General features: G+C 46.1%; 9 protein-coding genes across 9 annotated transcripts; 2 read left to right on the plus strand and 7 right to left on the minus strand.

The window, feature by feature from the left end:
- Window positions 1-1,058: 1,058 nt before the first annotated feature.
- On the minus strand, window positions 1,059-5,084 carry F4822DRAFT_223211 (putative histidine kinase SlnCl1). The gene is made up of 2 exons (XM_051454028.1): window positions 2,143-5,084; window positions 1,059-2,082 (listed from the first exon to the last, which is right to left on the minus strand). Exons 1-2 carry the CDS (start codon window positions 4,857-4,859, stop codon window positions 1,266-1,268), a joined length of 3,534 nt encoding a protein of 1,177 aa, XP_051315851.1. The 5' UTR covers window positions 4,860-5,084; the 3' UTR covers window positions 1,059-1,265.
- A 2,647-nt stretch (window positions 5,085-7,731) lies between these two features.
- F4822DRAFT_223520 (uncharacterized protein) lies at window positions 7,732-11,085 on the minus strand. The gene is made up of 6 exons (XM_051454032.1): window positions 10,732-11,085; window positions 10,392-10,604; window positions 9,100-10,255; window positions 8,829-9,036; window positions 8,656-8,779; window positions 7,732-8,571 (listed from the first exon to the last, which is right to left on the minus strand). The coding sequence occupies exons 1-6, from the start codon at window positions 10,982-10,984 to the stop codon at window positions 7,898-7,900; spliced, it is 2,628 nt and encodes an 875-aa protein (XP_051315852.1). The 5' UTR covers window positions 10,985-11,085; the 3' UTR covers window positions 7,732-7,897.
- An 872-nt stretch (window positions 11,086-11,957) lies between these two features.
- On the minus strand, window positions 11,958-13,860 carry F4822DRAFT_400823 (ribosomal RNA-processing protein 7-domain-containing protein). Its single transcript, XM_051457884.1, has 2 exons — window positions 12,472-13,860; window positions 11,958-12,258 (listed from the first exon to the last, which is right to left on the minus strand). The coding sequence occupies exon 1, from the start codon at window positions 13,524-13,526 to the stop codon at window positions 12,588-12,590; it is 939 nt and encodes a 312-aa protein (XP_051315853.1). The 5' UTR covers window positions 13,527-13,860; the 3' UTR covers window positions 11,958-12,258; window positions 12,472-12,587.
- On the plus strand, window positions 13,861-16,160 carry F4822DRAFT_400825 (MFS general substrate transporter). Its single transcript, XM_051457885.1, has 3 exons — window positions 13,861-14,464; window positions 14,538-15,426; window positions 15,492-16,160. Exons 1-3 carry the CDS (start codon window positions 14,350-14,352, stop codon window positions 16,084-16,086), a joined length of 1,599 nt encoding a protein of 532 aa, XP_051315854.1. The 5' UTR covers window positions 13,861-14,349; the 3' UTR covers window positions 16,087-16,160.
- Window positions 16,142-17,743, minus strand: F4822DRAFT_223421 (uncharacterized protein). Its single transcript, XM_051454030.1, has 2 exons — window positions 16,939-17,743; window positions 16,142-16,884 (listed from the first exon to the last, which is right to left on the minus strand). Exons 1-2 carry the CDS (start codon window positions 17,436-17,438, stop codon window positions 16,197-16,199), a joined length of 1,188 nt encoding a protein of 395 aa, XP_051315855.1. The 5' UTR covers window positions 17,439-17,743; the 3' UTR covers window positions 16,142-16,196.
- A 461-nt stretch (window positions 17,744-18,204) lies between these two features.
- F4822DRAFT_223440 (mitochondrial phosphate carrier protein) lies at window positions 18,205-19,710 on the minus strand. The gene is made up of 4 exons (XM_051454031.1): window positions 19,639-19,710; window positions 19,281-19,586; window positions 18,432-19,220; window positions 18,205-18,366 (listed from the first exon to the last, which is right to left on the minus strand). Exons 2-4 carry the CDS (start codon window positions 19,563-19,565, stop codon window positions 18,298-18,300), a joined length of 1,143 nt encoding a protein of 380 aa, XP_051315856.1. The 5' UTR covers window positions 19,566-19,586; window positions 19,639-19,710; the 3' UTR covers window positions 18,205-18,297.
- Window positions 19,711-20,185: 475 nt separating this feature from the next.
- F4822DRAFT_400836 (uncharacterized protein) lies at window positions 20,186-21,704 on the plus strand. Its single transcript, XM_051457886.1, has 2 exons — window positions 20,186-20,861; window positions 21,007-21,704. The coding sequence occupies exons 1-2, from the start codon at window positions 20,769-20,771 to the stop codon at window positions 21,421-21,423; spliced, it is 510 nt and encodes a 169-aa protein (XP_051315857.1). The 5' UTR covers window positions 20,186-20,768; the 3' UTR covers window positions 21,424-21,704.
- Window positions 21,705-23,343, minus strand: F4822DRAFT_400838 (uncharacterized protein). Its single transcript, XM_051457887.1, has 2 exons — window positions 22,578-23,343; window positions 21,705-22,466 (listed from the first exon to the last, which is right to left on the minus strand). The coding sequence occupies exons 1-2, from the start codon at window positions 22,629-22,631 to the stop codon at window positions 21,885-21,887; spliced, it is 636 nt and encodes a 211-aa protein (XP_051315858.1). The 5' UTR covers window positions 22,632-23,343; the 3' UTR covers window positions 21,705-21,884.
- Window positions 23,344-24,378: 1,035 nt separating this feature from the next.
- Window positions 24,379-25,682, minus strand: F4822DRAFT_428431 (uncharacterized protein; the record flags this gene model as incomplete). Its single annotated transcript, XM_051460915.1, has 3 exons — window positions 24,379-25,003; window positions 25,079-25,379; window positions 25,475-25,682. 3 exons carry the CDS (start codon window positions 25,680-25,682, stop codon window positions 24,379-24,381), a joined length of 1,134 nt encoding a protein of 377 aa, XP_051315859.1.
- Between the last annotated feature and the right edge of the window lie 1,332 nt (window positions 25,683-27,014).

Below are 27,014 nucleotides of genomic sequence, written 5' to 3' on the forward strand. Positions count from 1 at the left end.
AAGAAAAAAGTGCAATTCCAACACAAGAGGGGAAGTCCAAATCTACGTCCGTCCGCCCGTCCGTATCGTACAGAAGGAAATCTTCACAGCAAACCAGAATCCTAGCTTAGAAATTCAAAAGATGACGACTCCAAATTCCCCTTTGTCCCTCGGTGTTCGTGTCGACCGCGTGCCGTGTCTTGTCTTACACGAGAAAGCAAAAATCGGACGTACGTGACCTGCAATTCTAGAATATTGGTGTTGAAAAGTGTACGTATACTCGTACTATATTGAAATTCTAAACCCCACAATCCGAAGATCGGATCTCCCCGGATCAAGCCGGAAACGCTTACTATAGGCTCTCCGCTTGGGAAATGTTACACCGGTTCGGCAAAGTTGACCGGCACTCGCATATCCCACGATCCAATCGTACCGCAACCACGGTTCCGAAGACAGAACCCTTCAAGTTGATTCAATATTAACCAGGAAAAGACAAGGAACAAATTACGATTTTCAAATATGGAATGGTTTCAATATTTGATCGAGCATGATCCATTCGCTATGCATTACAAAATACTTGAGGCTTATATACACATGTACTTGCATATGTCATAATATGTACACCTCATCGGGACGCGACAGCTATGGCTTATCCCTTGCATGAGACAAGTAACCATTGGTCTTCAGCTCCCCTCCGAAGAATGACTCCAACTCCTTCTTCTCCAATCTCTGACCTAGAAGTCATATGCCCGATTCAAACGTGTCCAATCCTGATAATCTCGTGCGCTGTCCTTTTCTCCGAAGTGATAGATCACACACATATTCCCCGTTCTCGCACCTCAGAGGGAACGTGCAATACAGACCCAATATAGGCCAAAGAAAAAGCCGAAGTGTTCTCGGTTGCTGTACATATATTTCTTACAGCATAATCAATTCCGTATGCAAAATAAACTAGTCGAAACGCCGTCGCCGTTGTTGAACCAAATTCGCCGGATATTTTGTTTCCCATCATCCCAATTCGCCGTTTACGTGGCTTTCCGTTTTGATGCCTCCTTAAAAGATGGTATAAATATTGTACGTAGTAAGAATGCAGTGGAGGTAATTGTAACTCGTCCACAACTAGTATATGAATAACATGTAATATGACAATAAAATCCGCTAATAAAAAAATGCAAGATTATATAGGTGGATAGGTATCGATGATAATGTTAGGAATATTGTGACTCGTCGGTGTATATAGTAAGTATCGATGTGGACGTATATGATAGTGATATTTTAAAATAACGTTAGCACGTTATATCCGCAGTTGGATGTGTTCCATTCACAATTGAATGGTCCTTGGAGTCGGATTTTATGATTGCTGGTCGAGAGGTGGTGTCCCCATTCGGTGAGTGGCCTACAATGGGACGCTCGCCTTTCTCGGGTGTACTTTTTCGTGTTAATTGAGACGCTGTCTCCGGTTCTTCGGGGATCGTGGCGAACTTCTTAAGAACCTGCTTGAGTGCTGGCCGGCGAATAGGCTTGCTTAAGAACTCGTTCATTCCAGATTCCATGCAGTCTTTAATATTGCTCTCCTCCGAAAACGCTGTTAAGGCGACAATCGGTGCTGAATACCCCATCTTTCGGATGAGACGAGTGCTCTGAAGGCCATCGAGATTGGGCATTTGGATGTCCATGAAGATCAAGTCGAAGTAGAGGTTGTTCTCCATATTCACCTTGACAAGTTCGTATGCTTCTTGTCCATCTTTCGCGATGGTTACGTCGTATACGTCTTCCAATTTTAACATCCTGCTGACAACTTCGATATTGGTGGGATTATCCTCAGCAACGAGAACTCGAAGCTTTCCGTCGCCTTTGCTTTCTTTGGCCATCTCTATGGCTTTCATTCGATCATCTGGGGATGGTTCTATCTTTGTACCGGGATTCGTAGCGAAGAAAGGCTGGCTCAACCCAACCAGGCGTGGCTGCTGATCAAGCACGTTGGCTTTAGCACCCGCCGTGGTCTGTGTTAATGTAAGAGAATTCTTTCGCGCATCGCCGTCCGCTGAGCTGCTTATACTTGGTGGTCGTGAATTAACACTGCTTGAAGCTGTACTCGAAGCCCTAAACCCAATATTGTTAGCCGATTATCAACGCAGATGCTCGAAAATCACATTTTCTTACCTATCCTTGGTATACTTCAGAGGAATTTGCATAGTAAAAGTTGTACCAACACCAACAGCACTCTTAAGCGTAATACTTCCTCCCATGAGGTTTGCCAACTGTTGACAGATACTCAAGCCCAGACCAGTTCCTCCGAACTTTTTACTGAGGCCAAGATCTCCCTGGACGAATGGTTCGAAAACCCGTTGCTGCATATGGTCGGGAATACCTGGTCCGGTATCCTCTACTTCGAATTCGAAAAGAAATGATTTCGCGCTGGGCGGAGGCGGCGTTGGCGACCTCTCACGTATGCGTACGTGGGGCGCAACTTTAGGGTCTAAAGGATTAATCGACAGCGCTGTGCCAGTCCCTTTAAATTGGGTCTGAGAGGTCGAGATCTCATTTGAGCTCTTAGACTTATTTGATCCTGAGCCCATCCTGTGTCTACTCCTGCCTGGACGACTGGATCCAGTTTTGGATAAGGATGAACTTCTACTAACGTCGAAAGGCGCTTCGATTTCTCGTAGACACCTTATCCGGACAGAAACTTTTCCTCCCGGCGGCGTGAATTTAAGACTGTTGCTCACAAGATTGATGAGCACTTGCAAAATTCGATGCTGGTCACCCCATAGACACATATCCTTTAGCCTACCGGTCCCCAAGGGGCCGATTGCTGGAAGTCTCTGATCCAATTCCACTCGATCGGGACTAGGGCTCATATCGGGTTCGGTACCCAGGAAAGCAACTGAAAAGTCAATTGCGCCTTCACGAACTTGCTTGTCGAAAATCGTTGCAACTTGCGATCGGATGTCTCCTAGTCGGAATTCTCTTTCTTCCAGACTCAATTGCTGGCCAATTTGGTTCTTTGAGAAACTCAGCAGGTCCTCAAGAAGGTGTAACAATAAGTCACCAGACTTGTATAACGTTTTCAGAGATTGCTTAATCCGCAACAAGTCATCTTCTTCCATGCAAACCGCGCACATACCCAGAATACCGTTCAGAGGCGTTTTAAGTTCGTGGGAAATATTGGCGATGAACAAAGTCTTGCTCTCATTGGCGGCCTCGGCTGCCTTTTTACTAATTTCAAGTTCTCGTGTTCGTTCGGCAACTTTGTCTTCCAAAGAAGTATATTGTCTTAAAAGTTCCTCGCTCATCTCGTTAAAAGTTGTGGTTAATTCCGTAAGTTCGTCTGTGACATAATGCTTGCGATCGTTGACTTTTCCAGGAATCTTAAAAATCCGCCTTCTGGGTTCGCTGTCGTGAACGGACGGGGAGATCATTGATCGCGTATGTCTCCGAATGAATCTTCTTAGTCGAATAATAGTCCCATTACCCGATTTTCGACTCCCACCGCCTGATCCTTGTCGCTCCTCGTCATCTTCATCGTAGTCGAGATCGTCCAGATAATCATCGTAACCAGGTGGAGCAATGGATTTCTCGGTCGCAGCCTTTAATCTCCGAATAGGCAAAACGCTTAGATGGGCGCATGGGATTACCAAGAGGAGTGTAAGTCCAACCGTTCCGAATACACACGCAAGGAGTATATGCTGAAGTGTGTCAATCGGGATATACGCTTCGGACTTGTCCTGTTCCACAATGAGCGTCCAATTTACCAAAGTGGTTTGCGGTCGAGCAAATCCAACTGCCACATCAATGCCCTGCTCGTTTTTCGTTGAAAGCAAGCTACTAGCGTTGTTGACTGCGCGATTTCGGTTGGTGAAAGCTTTATATGCTGCATCATATTGGGAGATTTTGAATGGTTGGTCGTAATTGCCAGAAGCATAATTATGCAAGGTATGTCGATCGGTTTGACCTTTCATCGGTCGCGGTGGTAGAACGAAATTGACATCGACATTCGAAAAGTTGGATGCCGCATCGTGACTAGCGTTTGCGGGCAAGTTAAATTTGCTAAATCGATTCCATCCGGTTGAAGGGCCAATAATCAAAACGGAACCAGTATCGCCTAAACCTTCTTTCGAACTAGCAATGGTAATGAGCGACGTGGCTTCGGCAACGGTCGTCATATACCCAAGTATTATGTCGTCGTCTTGATTATCGCGAATGGGGATTGTTAGTGAGAGTAGGGCGTATGTTTCGTTAATAACTAGTGGTCCCAACACCATCCCATCCACACTTGAGTCGATACGAATATCCGGAAAAGGCCTGGCTACGACAGCTGTATGGCCTGGATAGGCTGGATCAGGGTCCGTGGAATTGTAATAGGTTATGTTTGGATACAACATGGGAGGAAAGCCCGAAGCGCTATCGCCTAAGACGGCTTGAGATCCGTCGGACGCCTCGTACGGTAGTCTGACTTCGGAGATATTAGCTCCAGTGATGCTAAGAAGTCCTTGTTGTTGATCGCCAGTTTCATTTCGCGAATAGAGTCTTGCTTGTAGGAGATTGGCAGAGATGCCCGTGCGAGAGATGAGAGCGCTTTGAATATCGAGAGTAGCCTGATCCCAAAGATTCTGGGAAGCATTGCCGCGGTAAAAGGCTAGAAGAACGTCCTGGAGGAGTAATCTCGTGGCTATATGGTTGCATGTTGTCTGAATCAGTTCAATCTCGGAAGCGACTTGGGCCGCCTTAAGAGACGCGGTTAAAGAAAGACCACTGGTCTCAACTCCTACGACGAAGCGATTCACAAAGATCCATGTAGGTATAGAAACAATAGCGAGAGCGACGAGTACAGCGAGCAGCACAAGTGCCGCTAACTGCTCCCGTATCGCAACTCGCATTATTCCAGTTCTATAACGGGAAGATTAAGAGATGCTTTGACACATGCATCCTCCAAGCGTTGCGGGTTGTGGTATTCGTGTTCGATCAGAAGTCGGAGGAGTAGTAGGGAAAAGGAAAATATCCAAAAAGAAAGTAGAGGATGGAGAATTGGTCGACTCCCCTCACGAGGTAAGCTTCCGATCTCGTCTCGTGCCTCTATCTCTCTAGCCGACTCAAAATATACACCACTACACCGAGGTGCAGGTGAATCCCGCAAAAATATTAGGAGGAAGAACTGGAAGTAAGAAAAATAGGTAGAATGGTGTACCACTTCGCCCACCTTGCCGTGTCTAAGAATGGCCGGACCAGTGCAACGAGAGAGGGGGGAGGGAAAGGAAAAAAAGGTGGTGTGGTGTAAGTGTAAAGAGGGTAAGGCAAGACAAGACAAGACAAGACAAGACAAGGTTGTGTTAGTAGAAGTGTAAATGGAAGTGGAAGTAACAGTCAAAGTAGTGAAAGTGCAAATCTAGGTGCAACGATACTAAGGTAAGGGTAAGGTTGTCAAAATCCAAACGAGTGGAAGGTGGAAGGGGAGGAACCTTGATCGCCGCTCGGAGGCAGGTGGGTAGGGTAGTCTCGGTAGGTACCTGACCAGGTATATGCATACATACGGTAGTATCGGAAACGAGAAAATCAATTGGAAGGAGCTGAATCGGTACAGGACCACTACAGCAACCGCTACCTAATTAAGAATAATTAAGAACTGGATTCGAACATGGTAGGTACCAGTTGTCAGGATAACTTGGAAGAAAGTACGGGAAAGTACACTACGATACGATACTTGCTCGAATGAGAAGACGCGGTGCCACCATCCTACATCCAAGTGCTTCTTGCCTATTAGTGTACAGCGCTTTATCCCCAACTAAAGGTCTTCAGCTTAGCCACTAGTTCATTTTTGCCTTATCATCATTTAAAAAATACTCCGTCTCCCATGTGTGTGCATGTGTGTGTGTGTTGGACGAACACTCTGTTGTTTGAAATTTGTTGCTTACACAGCTTATATCTTTACGTCAAATAATAATTGCTGATGAAATCTTAGATATCACTGATCGACATTGAAAAGAGGGCCATGGTAGTCTAGCCATGCTGTGTTTTCCAAGATCTCGAAAAGATAAAAATGGTAACAGATTGACGATTGACGATGAGCTTTGACTTACACAGTAATAATACGGTGTACTACATTATAAAAGGTACCAGAGACAGCGAAATAAGCAAAAAAAAAAAAATTAGTCCAACGCATGCAAGAAGAGAATTTGAATTATGTATATGGTAAGCAACCATCGGATACCAGGCCGAATATTCCTTTTATCTAACTGGTAGATGAAATAATAAAATAATGGTTTGTCATGCACCTCGAGGATATTCCCGCGAGTGACGAACTGCTGTTCTTTATGCAAGAATGTATAATACAACCTTGATTGCAGCAATTGCATTGCATTAATTGTACTGTACGGAGCACATTACGACAAAGTACGCGACAACAACCAAAACTAGAATAGAATTAAACCTGCCGGCTCCTGCTTCCTGCTCGATCGGGGGGCGCGGGGAGAGATGAGCGTGAGCAAGAAGAGAGAAAAAATTGGCAATGGCGAACACATCCTTACCCCATTAGATCCACTTCTTTCTCTTAGTGGAATAGTATAAAAATCTCTGGGACGGATCTCGAATTGGGGTTTAACCGTCTTAGGATTTAATCCCCGTAAGACCATGCGGGCTATGCATGATCTAGACCGGGTAGACCCACCAATCCAATCCAGGATGTGGGGAGCTTACCCCCTGTTCCGATTTTTGCAGATTGATTTTTTTTTTTCTTGCTCACCTTCGTGAAACAACTATCTGAAAAAGAATGTTCTACTAATTGACAGAGGACGATATCCTCAATTGGGTGGCGTATTTTTCGTATTTCGGCTTCATGGGTATGTACATGGTATGGCATAAAATGTCTCCTCCTCAATTTTATTTTATACTACTGATCATATTCTCCAATACCTAGTAGATTTGTGATGTCACACTGGTATTTAGCAGGATTTGTTTGAAAAGATATTATGTACAATTTTCCTCATTTCAGTATGATTCTCACGATGAGGAGGAGCCTTTTTAAGTCTAACGTCTGTAATTGAGTTGTGGGTAGATCCTTTTATATTTGTTCGCTTATACATTCGTACCATATATGCCGCCTCGAATCTCAACTCTATTTCAATTCCTCCAATTGTATACACTAATTATCTTACACGGTATGTAGATGCATCATATGTCAAATAGTCCTTCTAGCGACTATATTAAATATCCACAAATGTATAAATTCTATATGACGTCCCTCGTGAAATTAGTCTAGTTAGAAATTCTCCGTAAGTATTATATAACGTTCAGTAGTCGATGTTCGGCTCGTCGTCTAAGTGGGTTTCATAATATTAACTTTCGGTTCGAGCCTCAACGAGATTGCATAACGTCTCGGGTAGTCAAAAGTGTAAATGCTGTGGATCCACTTGAATGACTCGCCATATTCATGTCAAACTCGTCTAAATTGGATGAAAGTTTGACTTGTGCCGTCATTCGATTAATTGAGACGATCAGGCAACTTTCCTTTAAATCGCAGGATGCCTTGGTTCGTTGGCATATACCTAGGCATGTATAAGAGAGTCGAAGTTGTGATTCTCTTAAATCCATGTCGGAGGTAATTCCGAAAAGAACCGTTTGTAACCGCTAGACTGGTGTATAATAGGAGTTAAGTTGACAGCAACCGGGCGCCAACTCCGAAAAGTCCGAGTCCATCGTGGGTCAACACTTAGCGGATTACCTAATTCCCTCGTGGTATTCCGCATTTCTTCCGCATACGGGAAGAAAAAAAAAAGGGCGACACCAATCGAGCCAAATGGAATCACGTCTAAAATTTTTGACACCCTTAGCTTTTGATGAATGCCGAGGACGGGCCAGCGGAGCGTGTTGGAGATGAAAAATATGTCGTGATAGAATGCTCTCACATGTCGCCTTATCTTCATCACGCATACAAATCCCCTACTTCAGGGGGCTGAACATCGTCCTCCTCAACACCGAAGCTGAGATGTTCCACGGGTCCTGCGTCATTATCGTATTCAGCGTGCCATTCAGGCGGCATCTTCACGATGCCCCATCGTATCTTGCTTCTCGCAAGCTTCGTGAACTGACTTCTCCCTAGTTCCTCCTCTTCCCCTTCCTCAAGGCTATCCTCACTACTGCGCTCAGGTACTAGAAGTCCCTTAGAAGACATCGAACGGTTTGATGAGATACGGCTAATAGGTTTGGCCCTAAGATGTTGCATCTCGAAGCTCTCATCGGCGTAAGCCGCATCGCCTGCAAGAAGGATACGCGATTGTTCCGGGGATCGCGGGGCCGAGGGAAGGTCAATTTTCGAAGACCCTGGTGAAGGATCTGCTTTGAATTTGCTGGGAACAGCGTTGGATAGGCTCGGGACGTGACATGCGGCGGATAGTGCTAGCGAATTACTTCCTACGATGACCATGTTGGACGGAAGCTTTTTAAAGCTTAGGAAAAAGGGAATTAAAATTAAGAAGCATGAGACTGATAGTAAGGCTACTAGGGAGAGGCCTGAGAAACCGACTGCCACGGCAGTACTGGGTGGTAAAGTAGGGTCGACAAGGTTTGAGGCGAGGAATTCGCTGGTTCCGAAGTAACCTAGTAGTTAATTAGTAAGAGGTTCTAGTGATTATCTTACTTAATAGTAAGATTGGCATGTGTGTCGATGAAAATGGTACTTACCTCCCATTGATATGAATACATAAATGGTATTAGAGAGTAACCAGTGAAGAAATATGCTAACACCCATAAGAGGTATACTATACTTATAAGGTAGCTGAAGTCGGTATGTAGAATATTGATCACCCTACTCAGTCAGCATTTTTCTGAAGCACTCGTGGTTGACGTCAACATACCTTAGGATCCGTAACGCGCAATGCGTGGTACCCTTGGCTGAACATGGCCCATTCTCGCGCCATTTGAAGCCGAGTGAACAGGTTATTATACGCGAGGTAGCAAAACGAAAGAAGTAGTTGTGGGCTGTTAGCAAGTAACACGCCATTCACAAATGTGGTCGGAATGTCGATGAAGGCGTTTTCATCGCTTTCCATGAATGAGCCGAACCTAAGAATTCCACGGTTAGAAGGAAATTGCTAATCGTTTAGGGCGAAGGGGTTAGACACTTACAAACCGCCCCCTTCAATTACGCTGTTGACGAAGAAGCTGCATATGCTGATACCAATAATGAATAGAAGGTAACTAGTTGCCCAAACTGACTTAGGCACGACGGACCATCGGCGTCTTCGCAACGCTTGCCATTGCCTCGGGCCAGGTGAGAGGAAAGATGAGCCGCTCCGCATAGCTCTCCGGATCTCAGACTGTCCTATCGTGGACATTCCCGCAGTAGTAGCATCTGGTTTTTCAATAAAGGATTCCATAGCATCTCCGAGTGTGACCAACGGGGAGTGGTTCTGACGGGCTAGTACGACAGTGACCACAATAGCTGTGCCGGTTTTGAAGATAACGCATATAGTAACTGCGAGTAGAAGCGTAGGTGAGAGCCCGATATGACAAACCCTATCGAGGGGTTCGGCAAGGCAGTATTTCACCGTTAAGTTCAGCGCGCCTGGTTGCAAACCGGAGGTAAGGGCGCTGCCGGCAGTTATGTTATACGTAGTGTATTCCCCGTTGGAGGTTCCATTCACTTCCTTTTCCATGTACTTTTGTATGAAAGGGTATTGCCATCCAGTTTCACCGGCAAACATAGAAACCGAATAGTCGAGTTCGGTACTATAGTATCCAAGTGCTTCTAAACAGGTGTTCACACACTGCGTCGGCTCGTTGTCAGAGCGGGAAGCGGCCATGACGCATTGCGTGCCGAAAAATAGGTTATTTGGCTTATCCGCCGGGATATAAGTGTCCCAATATTTTGTTTGGTTGTCCATGAGGTGCCACGTATCGTTTCGTATCCAGCCACCAGGCTTATCGACGACCAAAACCAAGTCGCGGTGGTACTTTAGTCCGCCGCAATCAATATATTCTTGCTTGCATTCGCCCGTCTCTAATCTATTCCATCCACTCGCTTTTAATGCTGTATCCGATATATTCTTCATGACGGCAGTGTCCTTTGAGGCATAATCTGTGAGGTTTACGGGGAAACCATATTCTCGTGATGCTATGTTGAAGTCGCTAATGTTGTTGTATATGGATTCTGTTATTAAGTTTTCGTGGGTGTACCACACATCGAAACCGGGTTGGAGCAAGCTCCCTCCAGGAGCATAGTAAGGCCCTCCGTTGAGGAAATCTTCCGTGGCAATAGTTAAATGGAAATCAGAATCCCTCTCTGCGGTGATAAGAGTTAATATCATTCTCTTGATAGTCGTTAATCTTTGTAAAAGGCATCGAAACCGACACCTCCTGGACCTTAACATAATTGCTCCTCCCATGGGAGTGGGTGAAGGCGGGCGGCTATTACTTACGGTCTACTTGGAATATCGTAGAGTTAAAGATGAGATGGAGTGGGATAGAACTAATAAGCAAACAGGCCCAAGACCAAGTCTTGAATCTTGATACCATGAACGCATTACGAACTGAAGGAATACCAATTCCCATCCAGGAGCCTTTGAAATGAGCCGTGTTTACTTCTTCCCTCGAGGGCGAATTTAAAACTTGCATGAAGAAGTTGCTTGATGCTAGCCTGCGGTATCAAGGTCAACACAATATATCCCTAAAATATTATATCAGGTTTGGATGTCACTTACTATCGCTTTAGTTAGTGCATATGAACTAAGAGAATAAAATTTCGATAGATTAGAATACTTACCACAAGTGTCGACACGATGTTGATGACTAAATGCAATATCAAGTTGATATTCGGCACACTACCCCCTCCATCGCATTGGCCTTCGTAAAAGAAATACGCGCTGTATAAACCATCGCCCCTAGTCGCAGCTGATATCAAACATCCGATCAAGGTGATTGACATGCATACGAGGATAGTACAATTGACCTTGGCGGCCTGTCTCCATCCACTGTCGCCGCCAAGAGACTTCCCGAAATTAAGACTGTCCATCGCGGACGCCCTTCCCCTACGCGCAATGTGTCGTCATTCATCAAATATCTATCAGAGAAATAGTCGTAACGAGTGTGAATTTCCAGTGTTGCCGTTTGCCGTATAGTTAAAGCGAGCGAAGGAAGAAAAGAAAGCAATAGTACCGTCAATCGCGCGCCACATGGGATGAGGGAATGCCTCGCATACATATCCCGTCAATAGCATGAGAGTCATAGGGCTGTACCACATTTACCCTTGCTTGAGGCTGGATGCCTTGTCTCTCCGTCTCTTGGAACCTGCATCGAATGGTTCCATTCTTTGCCGTAAAAGATCCAAGTGTAGGATCTTTGGCCCCCAACTAAGCATCCCCCCCTGTAAATCATACATCCGCCTCTCTCCCCATAACAAATGGACCCCAGTGAAACCGGGGTGCAGGGGCGTAAGCATGTTTCATAGAGGGAATATCTAAGAAGCCTGAGTGTTGAATGTACACCGCATGAAGAACACGGGAAGGAAATTCTCAGCGCGTTTCATCGGCTTTTATTATTGGTGTAGACTCCGAGATTTAACGACCAACACGCATATGAAGACAGATTAATAAGGAGTTGATCGGCAACCGACGTCACAGATCACCTGTAATAATTTAGGAGTTCTTTGGGCCTTTTTTAAATCGTCCTACCTGGAACATGCCCACGCTTGCCCTATTTTTCGAATTTGTAATCTTTTAGTTCGCCGAATAAACCGATATTATAGATCAGGTAGCGTGTTAGAAGGATTCTAAAAATTCCCGTCAATGAGATCTAAAGATTGATGAAGATAGTGCTGGGATTTTAAGCATGTTGCTGCCGCCGGGACCGAATAGCTTAATCGAATGCGAATATCGGCCCAATCACCTAATTACCTCGCATTCATTTTCCTTTTTTGTCAATAAATTTAGGATTTGTATATATTAGGTTTGAAATCAAATTTCACGAAATAACATTGTGTTAAAATAGTAGGGCTTTGTTGGATAGAGGTTATCGTCATTTCTATGTAAGGATTCTTTAATTGTGTGTTGGTCGGACTTCCCCAACAACGTCCGCTATATATCCGGTTGAGGATATCACGACAGCGAATTCGGACGCGCAATGCGAAAGATGTCTCGTTTTCGGGATTGAACGTCGCGAAGCTCCTAACGGCTTATTATCGCCTTCGTGTGTGACATCGACGCCCTTTGAGCGGCATCTAGGAAACGTGATTCCCTAACTAGTATGTAACAGTTATTTCTCGTATGTTTCTTTGTAGGCCGAAGATATCTACTAATAATATCAGTAAAATACTATTTGCTATACCGCGATTATTGTAGGAGTATGATGAATGCTTTCAGACAAGTTTGAGAAGATATATATTATAACACGGTTTTTATCGGCATGCGCTGTTGGATATCCGGAAATCCGGACCCGATAGCTTTCGCTGGCCCCGTGCTCGTCATCATTTAGCAAGGAGAGTATCATAAAATCAAGACTTACCTAATGTACCTTCAGGTAGGTCTGTGAAGAGTCGGTTATGGCGGCATGTCTTATCGACGATTGTGAGGGTCAGCCTAAGCTAAACATTGATCGAACCGAAGCTGAATAATCCAACTTCAAGTTTCGGGCCTGAATTTTCCTCGTTTCTCTTTCATGGCCTGTACCCTCTTCTTGTCCTCTTCAAACTTCTTCAGTATTTCGATTTGTTCAGCCTTCCTCTTCTCGCGCATTTGGAATCGGTAGAAATCGGTCATCTCGTCCTTCTTCTTTTGTTGCCTCTCGAGCATCTTTTGTTTGGCTTCCTCGGCTTCATCTCTGCTAGCAGGAGCAGCCCGACCACCTCGCGTGACTGTAACAAAGCCATCTTCGTCTGGTTCGTTGCGCAACCTCTTCGCAAGCTGCTCTGCTTCTCTTTCTTTGCGATTGAATACGGTAAAGTAGGCGTCCATCGTAGCTTGAATCACATCGTTGCCTGGGTAAGACAATTTGTTATGTTCTTTGAGCCACTCCGAGCCCAGAAATTCTGCCTTGTCACCGATGCCGTCTCCCCAGATCGGATAATCCTTTGGTTTCTTGAGCTTCTTCACAGCTTTTAGGACTAGCTCGACAGCCCTATCATCAACCAACAAGGCAACGCCAGAGCTTCCACTTCGATATATTTGCCGATTCCACATGGATGGTAACTCGGCGGCAATTTCTTCTCTTTCGCGCTGCGATTCGTCATCGCCTCTCTTCCTCTTTCTATGCGCTGCTAGTCTTATCGCTTGGGCTGGTTCGTGGGAAGATCTGGAGGGTTTCTTTTCATTTTCGAACGTCATGCTCTCGAATTTACCAGCTCCGATTAAACCAGCAATCAACACTCTGAAGTGGAATTCAGTGCTGTCGCTTGGGACATTGGCTATGAAAAGACTTCGGGAGTCATCGGGTGTTGGTATCTTGGGAGCATTTCTTCGTATATAAAGGTAGTGTATCGCCTTGACGGGGAATGATGGGAGAGGTGGTATGGAGATTGGTAGGACGGAGAACTCCTCGGTATGGGAGGTTGCTTCAGGCATGATTGGCGTGGATCACTATATTTATCAAAATCATCAAATGCCGACGGTATCGGTGACGATATGATAAACAAGAAAATAAACAATGAGCTCTGAGTTGGAAAATAAATAGAATAGAATGTTAGTTTGTTAGCCTCGCACGCAGTAAGGAGAAAAAGTTTTAGTGGATCATAGGTGGGTCCGACAATGCAGCTTAAAACTTACTTGTTATAGTGGTATTAACAGATAGCAATATCTTTTATGACGGTATGCAACTAGAAGATTCCGTGATGTTTAAATCTCTCTCCGTTTTCAACTTTTACAACCCATTAATCAGTGGTTTTAATTCAAGGATCAATATCATGATAAAAAGTACAAATGATTGATTAGTAGGAAGCATCTCGCATCGTTCTTAGTATATTACTCTCGCAGTTTGTATACGTCACAATATTAAGTCACTTACTCGTTAGTTCCCGATCCAATACCAGATCTTAATTGGAATTCAATGGCATCAAACCGAGCAGATTTTCATCATATAGGTAGTTGAGTCACCGGCGAAGCAAGCGGTCATGCATTACCACTATGCTGAAGTCTGCAGGTAATGTTACTGTCACAGTAAACAGGAGACCGCCTCACCCGGACCCCGCGGGCTCCTCACTCCCAGTCTAATTCACGGATGGGACAATTAAAGACTTGGCGAAAAGATTTTGCTAATGTCATGTAGATCCGTGAATGGATGTCCTAGGTTCAATATAATATTTCTTTTCTCATAGATTTTATATAATGGCTTCCATTCCATAATATTTATCCTAATTATAACTTACCATCGTATAAGAGAAGAGTCGACATGGGATTTTACAGCCAGGCCCGGCAATTCTTCTCCGGGACTCGGAAGGATTCGGCTTGTAAACCCCCTTTCTTCCTCTCCGTCCGGTCATCAACGACCTTCATACTCCTCACTGGTCCGTACCGAAATCGACAATTCTAAATAGTCTATCTTATAACAACTAAGTGTACTGACATGTGGAATAATAGTAAACTTAGCCTTCTTCACCGACATCTTCTTTTACGGGTTGATCGTTCCAGTTATCCCATTTTCGCTTACCGTCCAAGTCGGTATCCCGGAGGATCAGGTTCAACATTGGACTTCTATCCTACTAGCCTGTTATAGCGTCGCTATATTCGTCGGCGCCCCCTTCGCTGGTATATACGCCGATCACTCGTCATCACGACGATGGCCTTTACTCATCGGTCTTATCGCGCTGGCCGCGTCGACTCTGCTGTTATGTTTCGGTAACTCAATCGGCTTGTTAGTACTAGGAAGAATCCTCCAGGGAATAACCGCGGCCGTTGTATGGAGCGCGGGTTGTGCACTTCTTGTTGATACTATGCAAGGTGCCGCTGGAGTTGCCATGGGATATGTCGGTATATCTATGAGTGTGGGATTACTCGTTGCGCCCGTTATAGGCGGGGCAGTTTATAGTGCCGCAGGATATTTTGCCGTTTATTATATCGCCTTTGGCGTCGTTCTAGTGGACATCTTACTACGGCTTTTAATGGTCGAGAAAAAGGTTGCGAGGCAGTGGATCGATGAAGACGAAAGCTCCGATTCGTCGAGGACAGGCGCGAACCAACCCGACGTGGAAGCAGCCATTCCGCCCACCACCCCTGATCGCGCGAATCCTCAGAATGGTAGCGAACCTATCGAGACCCATGTTTCTACCTCGGAACCTGTGTCAATATGCCAAAGCCAACCCCAACAAAATGAACCTAGAGAAAAGCAAGCCGAAGCGGAAGACGCAGCTAACCAGAATGCGACTACACCGATTGAACCCGCTGGTATGAAACGTCAAGCTATGGTTCTTTTGAAGTCGCCGAGACTACTTGGCGCATTATTCGGTCTCCTCGTTCAAGCTAGTATCATGTAAGTTCACATACATCCACTTCAATCAGTATAATGCTGCCAAAACCGAAGCTAACCGTCGCTAGGCTGGGATTTGATGCTACACTGGCTTTGTTCGTCCAGAGTACATTTGACTGGAATTCTACAGCCGCGGGTATTCTGTTCCTTGCATTATTTCTACCGGGCTTCCTTTCCCCTTTAATAGGCTGGACATCAGATCGATACGGTGCCAAGTGGCCAGCTCTCTTCGGGTTCTGCCTCTCGGTACCTCTGCTTGTATGCCTCCGCTTCGTTACCGAGAATACCATTCAGCATAAGATATTGCTGGGTTTCCTACTTGCTCTTCTGGGCACCTCTTTAGCATTCGCTAATGTTCCTCTCATGGCTGAGATCACATACGTAATTGAGGCGAAGATGGCCGAACAACCTGGTGTTTTCGGAAAGAATGGCGCGTACGGCCTAGGCTATGGGCTATTCAACGTGGCTTGGGCTCTTGGAGGAGTTATCGGACCGTTATGGACTGGATACGTGGTTAATTCAGCTGGATGGGGTACTATGACATGGAGTATTGCTATATGGGCAGCTATCGGTGCGGTAGTCATCTTCATTTGGATTGGCGAGAAAGGTAAAAAATCGTCGGAAACAGATCCGAGTCAGAACGAAGGGGTTGTGAATCAATAATATCCCAGATGACAGACGCGGATGCTACACATTCCACTCTTATTTAGAAATTAAAGACCCAACTCAACCAACATAGGTTCCTGTTTTCTCTCGATATACCGTAAACACGTTTATTTTGAAATATCAACTCTCGGTTTTACACAAATATCCGGCATCCATATCATACGTCCAAAGCTCTCTATCGACACCATTGAGGACATAAAGCGTATAAGTCGGATCATACTTCCTCTTGATTTGGACCAATCTGTCGTACCATTGCCAGCTATTCCTCGGTCCAGAAGATCAGGAAAGCTAGACAACAAGCAGGCAAAAGCATCCCAAGTTGTGTTAATCGTCGAATCGTGATAATCCGATAGATTGGCAGCCGCGAGGTAAATATTTGTCGAGACGATATCCACGGGTTGAGGATACGTTAACATCACATACTCGGTCACTACGCCGTATTGCCCAGCCCCTCCACCGCGAATAGCCCAGAATAGATCTTCGTTACTCTGGCTATTAGCCATTAAAACTTCTCCCGTTGTCGTAACAACGGTTGCTTGTAAGATTTGATCTGCTGCCAAGCCGTATGTACTCGACAATGCGTCATGGCCCCCAAGGCCGACGGTTTTGTCTGTACCACTGACAACAGCCCAGCCATTCTTTAGAGCAAAGTCCAAGGCTTCGCCCCAATTGTTTCCGCTCCCAGCAATAAGAACAGGGACTCTTTCGTTCTGACCAGGGATTTTCCAAGAATCGTTTATTCGAAGCTGTTTCAAATTGTGCGTCCAAATAGATAATGAATAAGCGCCAGTTGATCTACATCGATGTTAGTTAATGTGTGTTATTCATGTTAGTTATGCTGGTCCGTACCCTCCATCAAGGTCATGTCCGGTACCCTTAACCACAACACGGATATTCTGCTCAGAAGCCCATTTTAAAGCAGTAGCAATCTGCTCGGCGGATGTCACATTTGCGATGTACTGAGGGTATCCTCCTATATGGCAACCCAATGACTCATCATAACCGGTCGCATTTGGTGGGAGGCAAGAATTGTTCGCCCAAACGGGATAATCTACAGATTCTGGTAGTTCTGCGTGGAATGTAGAAAACCCCCAATTCTCGGCTACTTCAGAGCAGGATAGAGTGGAGTTGAATGGGTTGCTGGTGTAGCACAAAGACGCCACTGGCTTGGTCGCAATCAATGTGTCTCCAATAGATGCGTTCAAACTGAACCATTGCGCTTCCGAAGGCCAAGAGGGGTCGAAAGGCGTTGATTTACATCTTGGAAGAGAGCTATAAGAGGCGGAGAGGTTGGAAACGGCCATTACTTCGCCTACTAGGAGTGGCGAAAAGCTGGTGAGTTGTAGCATCGGGATGGGGTTTTGTGGAAGATGTTACACATTGTTAGTACGAAGGTCAGACGAGCATCTGGGCTACCATTTCGTGAGCTCTAGCCAGAAGAGAGCCGCCTAATAAGTTCACTCGTGGTCAATACGTAGAAGCTTCATCATAAGTACCAGGAATGGGGCATATCTTTAAAATTGCTTGTAATATTCGAATTCGCTCAGCCATTGAATTCCCCCACTCCATGTCGTACGCAGGATAAGGGATGCTCATAGGATTCGCCCCCTCCTCAAGTACGCGGTGAGAAGGGCGCATGAGGTTGGGAAGTGTGCGAGCCAACATGCTGTTATAGTAGTTAGGAATATGGTCCATAGCTTTATGTAGACGTTGAGATTTTCTTAGTGTTTGCCTCATACCTAGTCTTAAAGAGTAGAACTGCATCGACGTAAGGGAGGGTATGATAAAATATAGTGGCTTGCATGGCTAGAAGCCGACATATCCGAGTTCAGGACGCCACTGACGGCCTAAAGTGCTAACCTAGGTAAACATATCGGTTAGAGCTGTACCCGGGGATCTGTAGATGTAAGGCAGATAACTTCGGCGGATTCGCAAACGAGAAAAGGAAAGGAAATTAACCCGGTCCAAGGAGTTTGTTGTAAAGAGTTGGGAGTCGGAATTTCCATGGCGATAAAAAACCATTTACTAACACAAAATCTATGTACGTAAAAAAAACCACCCATTACCAACGCCTAGCCCGCAAACCTGGCCCTATGTCAACTCTGCTAACATACATGCATTGGAAGAATCGGGTCAAGTAACTAAGCCACTTGGTAAACGTCACGAACATGTCAACTTACCCCCCACCACACCATCGGTTTATTTCGTTCATTTCTTCTCCTCTGGGGGCGCGGATCCGCCCGTTGTCGGGAAGCCCATGAACATCTTGAAGTAGTCCTGGTATAATTGTTAGTACCACGCATTTATCAAAGGGGAAGGGAAATTCTAGTAGGAGAACTCACGTAAATCATCCACTGGAGACCAGTCAAAGTACCAATCATGACAATACGAACCGGCAGACCGTTCCATAGACCCACGAATCCGATATCTCTGTAATTTCGCGCGACAGCAGCTCCGAAGCCCTCGCCGGCCTGGCGGTTGGCGTTCAACTTGCTGACTAGGACATCAGCCGGGTGGGAGATAGCAGCGCAGAGGATACCAGCTAGATAACCACCAGTGAACGAGACACCGGTCTGAGCGAGTTTGCCGTAATCACTCTTCTGGCCCGGTAGCGTGTCGTAGATCTTCTCAACGATGGTCTCGAAAGACGCGAATTTCATCATGGTGTACGGGATTTGACGACCCCATAGTGGGTACAGACCCTTGTATAGACCACCGAAGCCTTCCGCAGCTGTGATCTTGCGGAAACCGTCGATGGTGCCGGTATACGGCGGTGGGATGGTCGTCTGCATGCGGACCTTGATGGCCTCGAGCGGACATAACGCAATATCGGCGAGGAACTCGGCGGAGGCGGATGCGGTTAGGTAGAGGACTGTCTTGTATTTGTATGCGTTCTCCGGGCCCGCGAGATCGGAGTACTTCTTTTTGAAGTATTCATACCAGCCGTATTTGAATGCGCCCTGAATCGAGTATCCCAATAGTGTCGGGGACCAACCAGTGAAGACACCTGAGACACCTTCTTGTCGTAGGATGGTACTCCAGGCCTGGAAATTGCCTTTGTATAGCTTTGCGTCTACTTGACGGCGGCATTTGACAAGATCTAGAGGGGTCATAGCAGTGTGGGTTACACCCTATAATTTCAGTATAAGATAAGTTCTTAAGTCCGTTAAATGCGGATTATATCTACTCACACATGCGAGAAGACCACCCACAGTGGCAGCGGCGTAGAAAGTAGGAGTATATAGTTCCATCGTTTTACCGGATCCACCTGAAGCCTTGTCGAACTCTTGTTGCGCCTCAGAGCTTAGCTTCTGAGCTTTGTTCTTCGCATCGTCGACGACGGAGTACGCGCCGTACAGTTCCGGGCGGGCCTGTAACGGAGTGGCTTTGGTAGCCGGGATGGAGTTGGCTCGTGGGCTCAATGGTGAGCCGAAAGATTGATAGAGGACATGTTGGTTCGGGAATAGATACGACATCGTGACCAATCCCGATTTTGTCTGCGATCTTTGATATTAGTATCCACTTGCTATTAACGAAACGATGTTTCACTTTTTGAGTCCAATACTCTATATCTTAATGATAACGAACATCAATGTAACTCAATAAACTAAATCTCGTCAAAAGCTATCAAACTAGATGCGCTACATACCGTTTCTGTAGGAATTAGTTATACAATTGTAAATAGTATTAATCTGAGGTCGGTCGCAAAATACAATGCTTTCCAAGAAAAGGATACAACCCGCCGAGGCGATTAATAGGTACGGTTACCGTAAATACAAAAGGTATGAAGATGTCAAGATAAAAAAAAAAACACTCTTGGAGGCTCAAAAGATTTATCAAGGATCGAAGGAGAAAAGGAAGCGCCGGGTTGGAATTGCCGGAGATAAGGCAAGGTATGGCAAGGTTACTCATCCAATCCCGATCTTTTCCCTTTTCCCTCTTTCCTTCACGAGACCGTTTCGTATCATCTCGCCAGTGACGTCGGAGGGGTCGGTTCAACCTGCATAAGGGAAAGAGCTTACCCGTGCCGCATACTAAGTGATGAATTAGGGAAGCTTTATCCAATCAGAGGTTGCATATTCCGAATTAGTGGATCTAATAGCTGAATTTATACTGTAATTACTGATATTTATAGGGCCTAGACACCCAGAAAATGAGGGAATTCAGAATGCATAATACTCTTTTATTTCTTATAATGGCTTCAATTTCTCAAATTGGTTGTATCTTACTCCAGAGTCAGATATATGAGATATTTGCGAAACTACATAATGTAATGACTTCCTATTTTTAAACTTAATTCAATAATATGGACGTACCTAAGTACCATCCGAAAATGCGGAAAGTGGACTATGAGGAGCGGAACGGAACCAAGTTCGGTGGGGGGGATTTCCTAAGTTAGTTGCTTGCCCCACCTGAAATTCCACGCACCTCAGCTCGAGAGATCTTTCCGTCATCCTGGACTCCACCAAAAAGACACGAGCAACTTCAATATTCTTCTTTTTATCAACCGTAGACACGACTACGAGTGGGAATGCTCCAAGGAAGCATAGACGTACTGCGATTATACCGAGAAAGGACCAGACCCGCCTCAACAAGTTCTTTAGACGGCCTACCAGACTAGAAGAAAGACTATCTTCACCACGATATAACCCCTGCAGCCATTTATATAACGAACGAACATGGCACAAACGATGAAGTCCTCCGTACACGTCGGCCCGTCGCCTCTAGGGGGCAAACCATACGTTTCGAAATGGTCGTCACGGTATAGAGGGGTAAGACATACCGCCCTCATCGAATCCTCCCCGATTCACATTCGACATATCCTGCATACTATCAAAGTCATATAATACACATCTACAGCTTAACATATCAACACCTATAAACCTAACCAAACTAACCACTTTGCACGATATATAGGCAACAGTCCAAGACCTCGAACCCCCCGCCGCCCTCTCCCTCAACCCCACCGACCCAATCTCCCTCGCTCTCATATCCGCCTTCGAGCGGGACTACACACACCTAACCATCATCGACTCCGAGACCCGCGCACTACTAGGCTACATCGCGATCCCCGCCCTCCAAGCCCAACTCGACGCGGGCCGTGTGCGTCCCGAAGATCCTCTCTCAAAAGCGATGGCACGCTTCGAGCGCAAGGGGAAGAAGTACCGGGTCATAACCATGGCGACGCCGTTAGAAGAGCTAGAGGAGTTCTTTGAAGGAGGGACAGGGCAGAAACAGGAGTTTGCTGTGGTTACGGATGAGGATCGTAGGTTTGTCCTGGGTGTAGCGACGAGGAGTGATTTGGAGGAGTTTGTGAAGAGGAGGCCGGCGTAAGGGGGATTCGTTCACATAGTGGGAGATATTGGGAGTATTTCAACTGCGCCGCTGTGATCTCATATCAGGAGGGGATAATATAAAGGAACTAAGATCGGGCAATTTTTTGAAGGGAAAATGGCGCTAAAGGACGAACCTGTTTTTGTACGCTGCGCTCAAGAACACTCAAGCGTTCCTTGAATCGAGGGATTCAACACCTCGTAGTAGTCAAATCGACTACACAAGCCTCATCCAGTGAGGATCGATGGCGGAATCTAAGCACGGGACCAAATCTCGAGGTGTAAATATCATATTGTAGATTGACGTGCTAATAGAAAGATCTATATCAGAACGTAGATGTCTTGACGTTCCTCCTCTATCCTAATCATCGCTGGTCGGATCTAAACCACAGTTCGACGGATATCGCAAGGAAAAGTCCCACCCTCCAAGTTCATATCCTCAAACCCCCTTCATCCACACCATTACTCCGGAACCCAATCATAAACCATCTTAAACGCATAAAACTTGCCCTCCTTAGCCACCACCACATTCCTCGTATACCGTCTCTCTCCACCAACCTCCTGGAACCCCCAAACCTGCAGCGCCGTCCACCCGTTATCCAAACTTTGTGCATGATTCACGATATGCGTCTCCCCATTCGGCCCTCCCTTCTCCGCATCACCCTCCAACCAACCCTTCGCCACGAAATCATCTTCCACCCAACGCTCCTTGCGCGCTTCTCCCTCCTCACCAACTAAAGCGCGTAGTTCGTCAATAGAGATAAATTTACTTCGACCCGCGACCCGCCCAAAGAGCCAATCACTATGCTCGCGCGCTTCAAAGTCGAGACATCGGTTCTCGGTCGTACCCTTTACGCCCGCGGTCGCGACTTGCTCGATGTCGACGCGGCTTACTAGCTCGGACGAGGTGCTGGGTGGTGTGGGGGCGCCTTTGTATTGTTTTACGTGTAGGGTTACGGTGGTGTTGCTAATGGCTTTGCGCACGAGCCAGCTTATGCCTTGGATGGCGAGGGCGGGCTCGACGTTGTCGGAGAGGGTTTTGTTCTGTTTCTCGTGAGTTAGTTTGGTCGCCTAGCTAATACTTTAAACTAGGTAGGTACGTATATGTGAGGCGTGATAGATAATTCAAGTACTCATCCGAGATGTCTCACTTACCAGAACCCACCTGCCGTTCAGGTCTCCAATTGTCTTAGTCGTAGGGGCCGCCATGGCGTTGGATATGTCTCGGCTAAGCACACAGTGTGGTTGAACTAAAACCACCTAGGTAGCTTAGTAGAAGGTAGCTAACGAGATGACGAGGGGTTGATATATAAGATCTTGATAAAATAGATTAAAGTGGCTTGCTATCCGGGTTAGAGATAGGCAATGCGACGAGATAAGGGTATTGGAAGTCGTATCGAGATGTAAGAAGTAAATAGGATGGGTGGATGGTTGAAAAACCAGGTTACGCTTAGAATAAAAAAGCAAGAGGGGTGGGAAGAAAAACTGGTCAAGAACTGAACATAAAAAACGTGCTTTTACTTTTTAGTGACGAGTTTATTTAATTTAAATTCGCTTACTGGAATCAGATGTCAGGGAAACCTTCTCCCATCGCGAAACTTACTTATCGTGGTACGACCCGAGGCAATGACGCAGGCTTGGGGGGTTGCGGGTTACACCTAATTCGGATTTGAGGGGATAAGCTTCACCCATGCGGACCATGATCCCAAGCCAAACCGCCGGTGGAGGGGTCAATTCGATTCCCTAATTGGGTATATGATAGGCTCCATTTCAGGTGCTATCCAGGTTATGCGGGGTACACTAGTACGTAAGCGGGATTTGGGGGATTTTGGATGGTGTGGAAGAACATGCTGTCGACGGTGTTCTTTAATTACTACACGGCTACATTAGCTTAACTCTATACATTGACATTGTATCTATACCTAGGTGTCTATAGTACATACATGTATTTGGACGAAGTTGGAATTGTTGGGATATAAAATTACGATACCAATAGTTTCGTGATCTTCAAGATACCATGCTACTATCTCTTTATCCCGATTGATCTATTCACCGGCCGATCTGTGGATTAGGATGTACACGATTTACGCGTAATTCAGGTGAACAATATCATATCTCAACTTCCATCATACCCACGTGCGGGTAAAAGAGTACCATTAAGGGTCCTATTCTTAATAGTTTCCTAACTAGAAAACGCTGTATCATTATTAACCTTCCTAATCTATAAGACCATATATATCTTACGGTATTCTGGGCTGTTTCAACATATCCTAAAGGGAGGATTAAACCCGAGGCGGTGGGCTAGAGATTTAGTACTGTAGATATTGGAGATGCCCCTGGGATTTTGGAATTTAGACATCCACTAATTCAACCTCCTCGGCCTTTTACTCTCAATCGGGATCCTCTAGCTTTCATGTGATGTAACGGGGTTTATGCAGTTGTAACCAACGGGATTAACTAGAACACGTAATTGCGAATCTTGGAACGTTACTTGCTGGCTGAATTGTCTTGTCTCGAATCTTTATAGTCGATAGGATGCGGCTGTGTGAAGAGTTAATGCTCTAACGTGTTCTTATTAGAATGATTACGTCCCAGGACTACTACTAAGCTGAAGGTGTTCGAAACCTAGACACCCGGGAATTTTATACATAGACGTGTCTGACGAATGTGAAAAAAAGGGGGATATCCTACTCATACAATGCTTGCCTCCGTCTCCTTGTCTCTTAATACACCGAAATTTTGAATCAGACGACAGCCTACCATTGCCTGCCGTCTAGATAATCCATCATCGACCCGTTATCATGGAGTCATCAATGGCAACCGATGCTCGCTTCCCATGCCTGGAAAGATTTAAGATTGCCGTCGCCGTTTGGCTGCTTATACATACTCGTCCCTAAAGGTGAGCCATCAAAGGGTATGTCAAGTGTCAAGTGTTCGCTAACAACGGTCTCTTAGATCAAGGCCACCACTTCATCCTCTTGTAACTTTCAATCACCTCCTCAACCAACTCCTTAGTGATGTTCGGCTTTTCGTACTGAAATCCGACCACCGTCTCGAGCCGGCTACCATCCATGCTGAGGTCCGTATCCTTCAGCAACTCCTTCTCCATAAAAGGAGTCAGCGGGCCCGGTCTCGTTATTCCGGCATCGGCGAGAAGGTCTGCCCAGGGACCAAGAACATCGTCATTGACATCATCTACGACACTGTCCATATTGAGACGAGCAAGGTTGCTTAGAAGCTGACCTTGGAATCCCGTTTCAATACCGAACACCTCACCAATGATATCCGCGACAACGCCTTGATTTGTTGTGCCCTTGTCGACAACGTTGAATATCGGTACCTGGCCCATACTCTTCTCGTCCCAATTGGCTTTACCTGCGTCGTACCAAGCGGCGGCAGCCCACAAGGCCCGTGTCACATCGTGGATGTGGGCTGTGTTCGTGCGTAAATCTTTGGTCCACAACCATTTCATTTCCTCACCGAGGGCTTGGTAAACGCGCGCCATGCATAATGCCGTGGCTACCCACTGTGATGCATAGGGGCCATAGACGTGCGGTAGGCGCACGATAACGAGATTTAAGCTGTTGTGCGAAAAAGAATAACCGTAGTCAGTCCTAATTGGTTCGGGATATCAGAAATCGGGAGCGCCAACTTACCCGTCAATTTTGGCTAATTCCTCCTCGGCCTGAAGTTTGAATACGGCGATCTTACTCCATGGCTTGAGTTTGTCGCCTTCTTTGCTTGGCGCTGAGTTTGGCTTATACACCATACCTGTGCTCAATTCCACAAAGCACTTGACCTTCCGTTTCGCTGCCTCTCTGCCAACTGCTAACGACAAGCCTAAAGATCGCACTTTGTACACCTCATCCTCCTGGGAGTATCTCGTCTCGCCGCCGCAGTTAAATACGTAGTCCCATTGCTTACCGTCCGTCCGATCGAATATTCGCGCCAAAGCCTCTAGAGGGAGAAATTGGGGTTAGCGGGACTTAACAACGACAAAGCGCGGCTAGGCAATAAAACTAAAGCGAAACCTGTTTTTTTTAAAGACATACGTTCTTTACTTGCGTCGGCTTGGATGAATTTGTCTGAGGAGCACGCTGTTTCAAACTCGGGTGGCAGCCATGCGAGTTGCGGCAATACTTTGTCGACTAGGCGGATTTCGGATGCGAGTTCGTTCTCGTGTATGTATCGAGCCAAGAATCGTCCGATATAACCGAGACCGCCGATGATGAGAACAGACGGTTTTTCTGTGGCAGCCATCGTGCACGTTACTCTAACCCAACAGATTGTGGGTGGTTAGAGAGAAAGAGGAAGGGATGGGATGGGATAGGACGAGGGAGAAAGGATTCGAAGCGAGGCGCAACACAGGCGCGGGGCTCAACGTTCGAAGGATCGCGATCGCAAGCAGATGTATAGTATGTGTAGGTATGTGTGCGTATGTATGTATGAAGTAGACAAGGCTATTGTTTGGCCGGTTATGTTGGTTTGGTTGTTGGTTTGGCGATAATATGTCAAGCAAAGAGCTGAACTCGAACAAGCTATGTACAAGAGAGCACCGACACGGCGGGTTATGTACTAAAGACCCAAGGGAATGCCTGTATTGTCTAGGTGGAGCAAGGGGTGTATCCGTCCAACTCCGTCGAAGATTGTGTCAGCTGCCCGAAGCTAGTAGTATTGGTTCATTTCGTGGTTTAGGGGGGGTGAGAGCGGATCCAGTCCAAGCGAGAGGAAGCCAGCCCTATATAGACGGGACAAGAATTAGTAGACCAGTAGTTCAGTAGTTCGTCCTTTTGGAAGGAATCAGATTTATTTTAACTTGTTCCAATATGTATGTACTTGGATGGTCTTGGTGCTACCCCAGCCGGGAAGACAGAGAGACAGATAGAAAAGAAAAACAAAATAATGTGCCGTAATGTGCAATGTGACGCAGGGGAGGCTTGGGATTTATTATTATTATTATGTACGTACGGTACGGGATGTATGGAACATGACGAGAAGAACAAGAACATGAATGTCTACCATACGTATGTATGTACTTACGTATGAATCTGTATGTAGAAAAGAACACTAGGGGTGGAAAGAAGACGAAAAAAAAAAAAAAAAAGCAAGAGAAAATGATACCTGTAACCTGTCGTAGCGTAGATCAGTACGTAAAGTGTACCTACCTGGGTGCACTAACATGCACGATGGGGGGAGGAGAGGCCGCCACCACGGCGCCCGCAAGCCCAATCCCAGCACACACGCAGGGCAGGCAGGCAGGGCAGTCAGGTTCAGTTTAGTTCAATCGGTTAGGTCAGTCAGAAGGTTAGTTTAGTTCAGTTGGCAAAGTTCCAGGAAGCATGGGTTAATGGTCGATGGAGTATCAGGAGAAGCAGAGGTAAGTGGAGACCCAGCGGGTGGCTCCTTATGGTTCATTTATGCACCCAGTGATTGCGGTAACCGCTAAAAATGTGCCTTGGCTGCGACCCCCTTGTCCGCGCGCAAGATGGATCGCTGGGAAGGGGGGGGTTTATTTAGGTTAGGTACATGTAGGCTGCTAGGTTAGGTAGGTCAGGCAGGTCCGGGCTTGAGAAAAGGCTACATTCTGGTATG

The sequence above is a fragment of the Hypoxylon trugodes genome (assembly GCF_022578975.1).
Source record: "Hypoxylon trugodes strain CBS 135444 unplaced genomic scaffold F4822scaffold_4, whole genome shotgun sequence".
Lineage (NCBI taxonomy): Eukaryota > Fungi > Ascomycota > Sordariomycetes > Xylariales > Hypoxylaceae > Hypoxylon > Hypoxylon trugodes.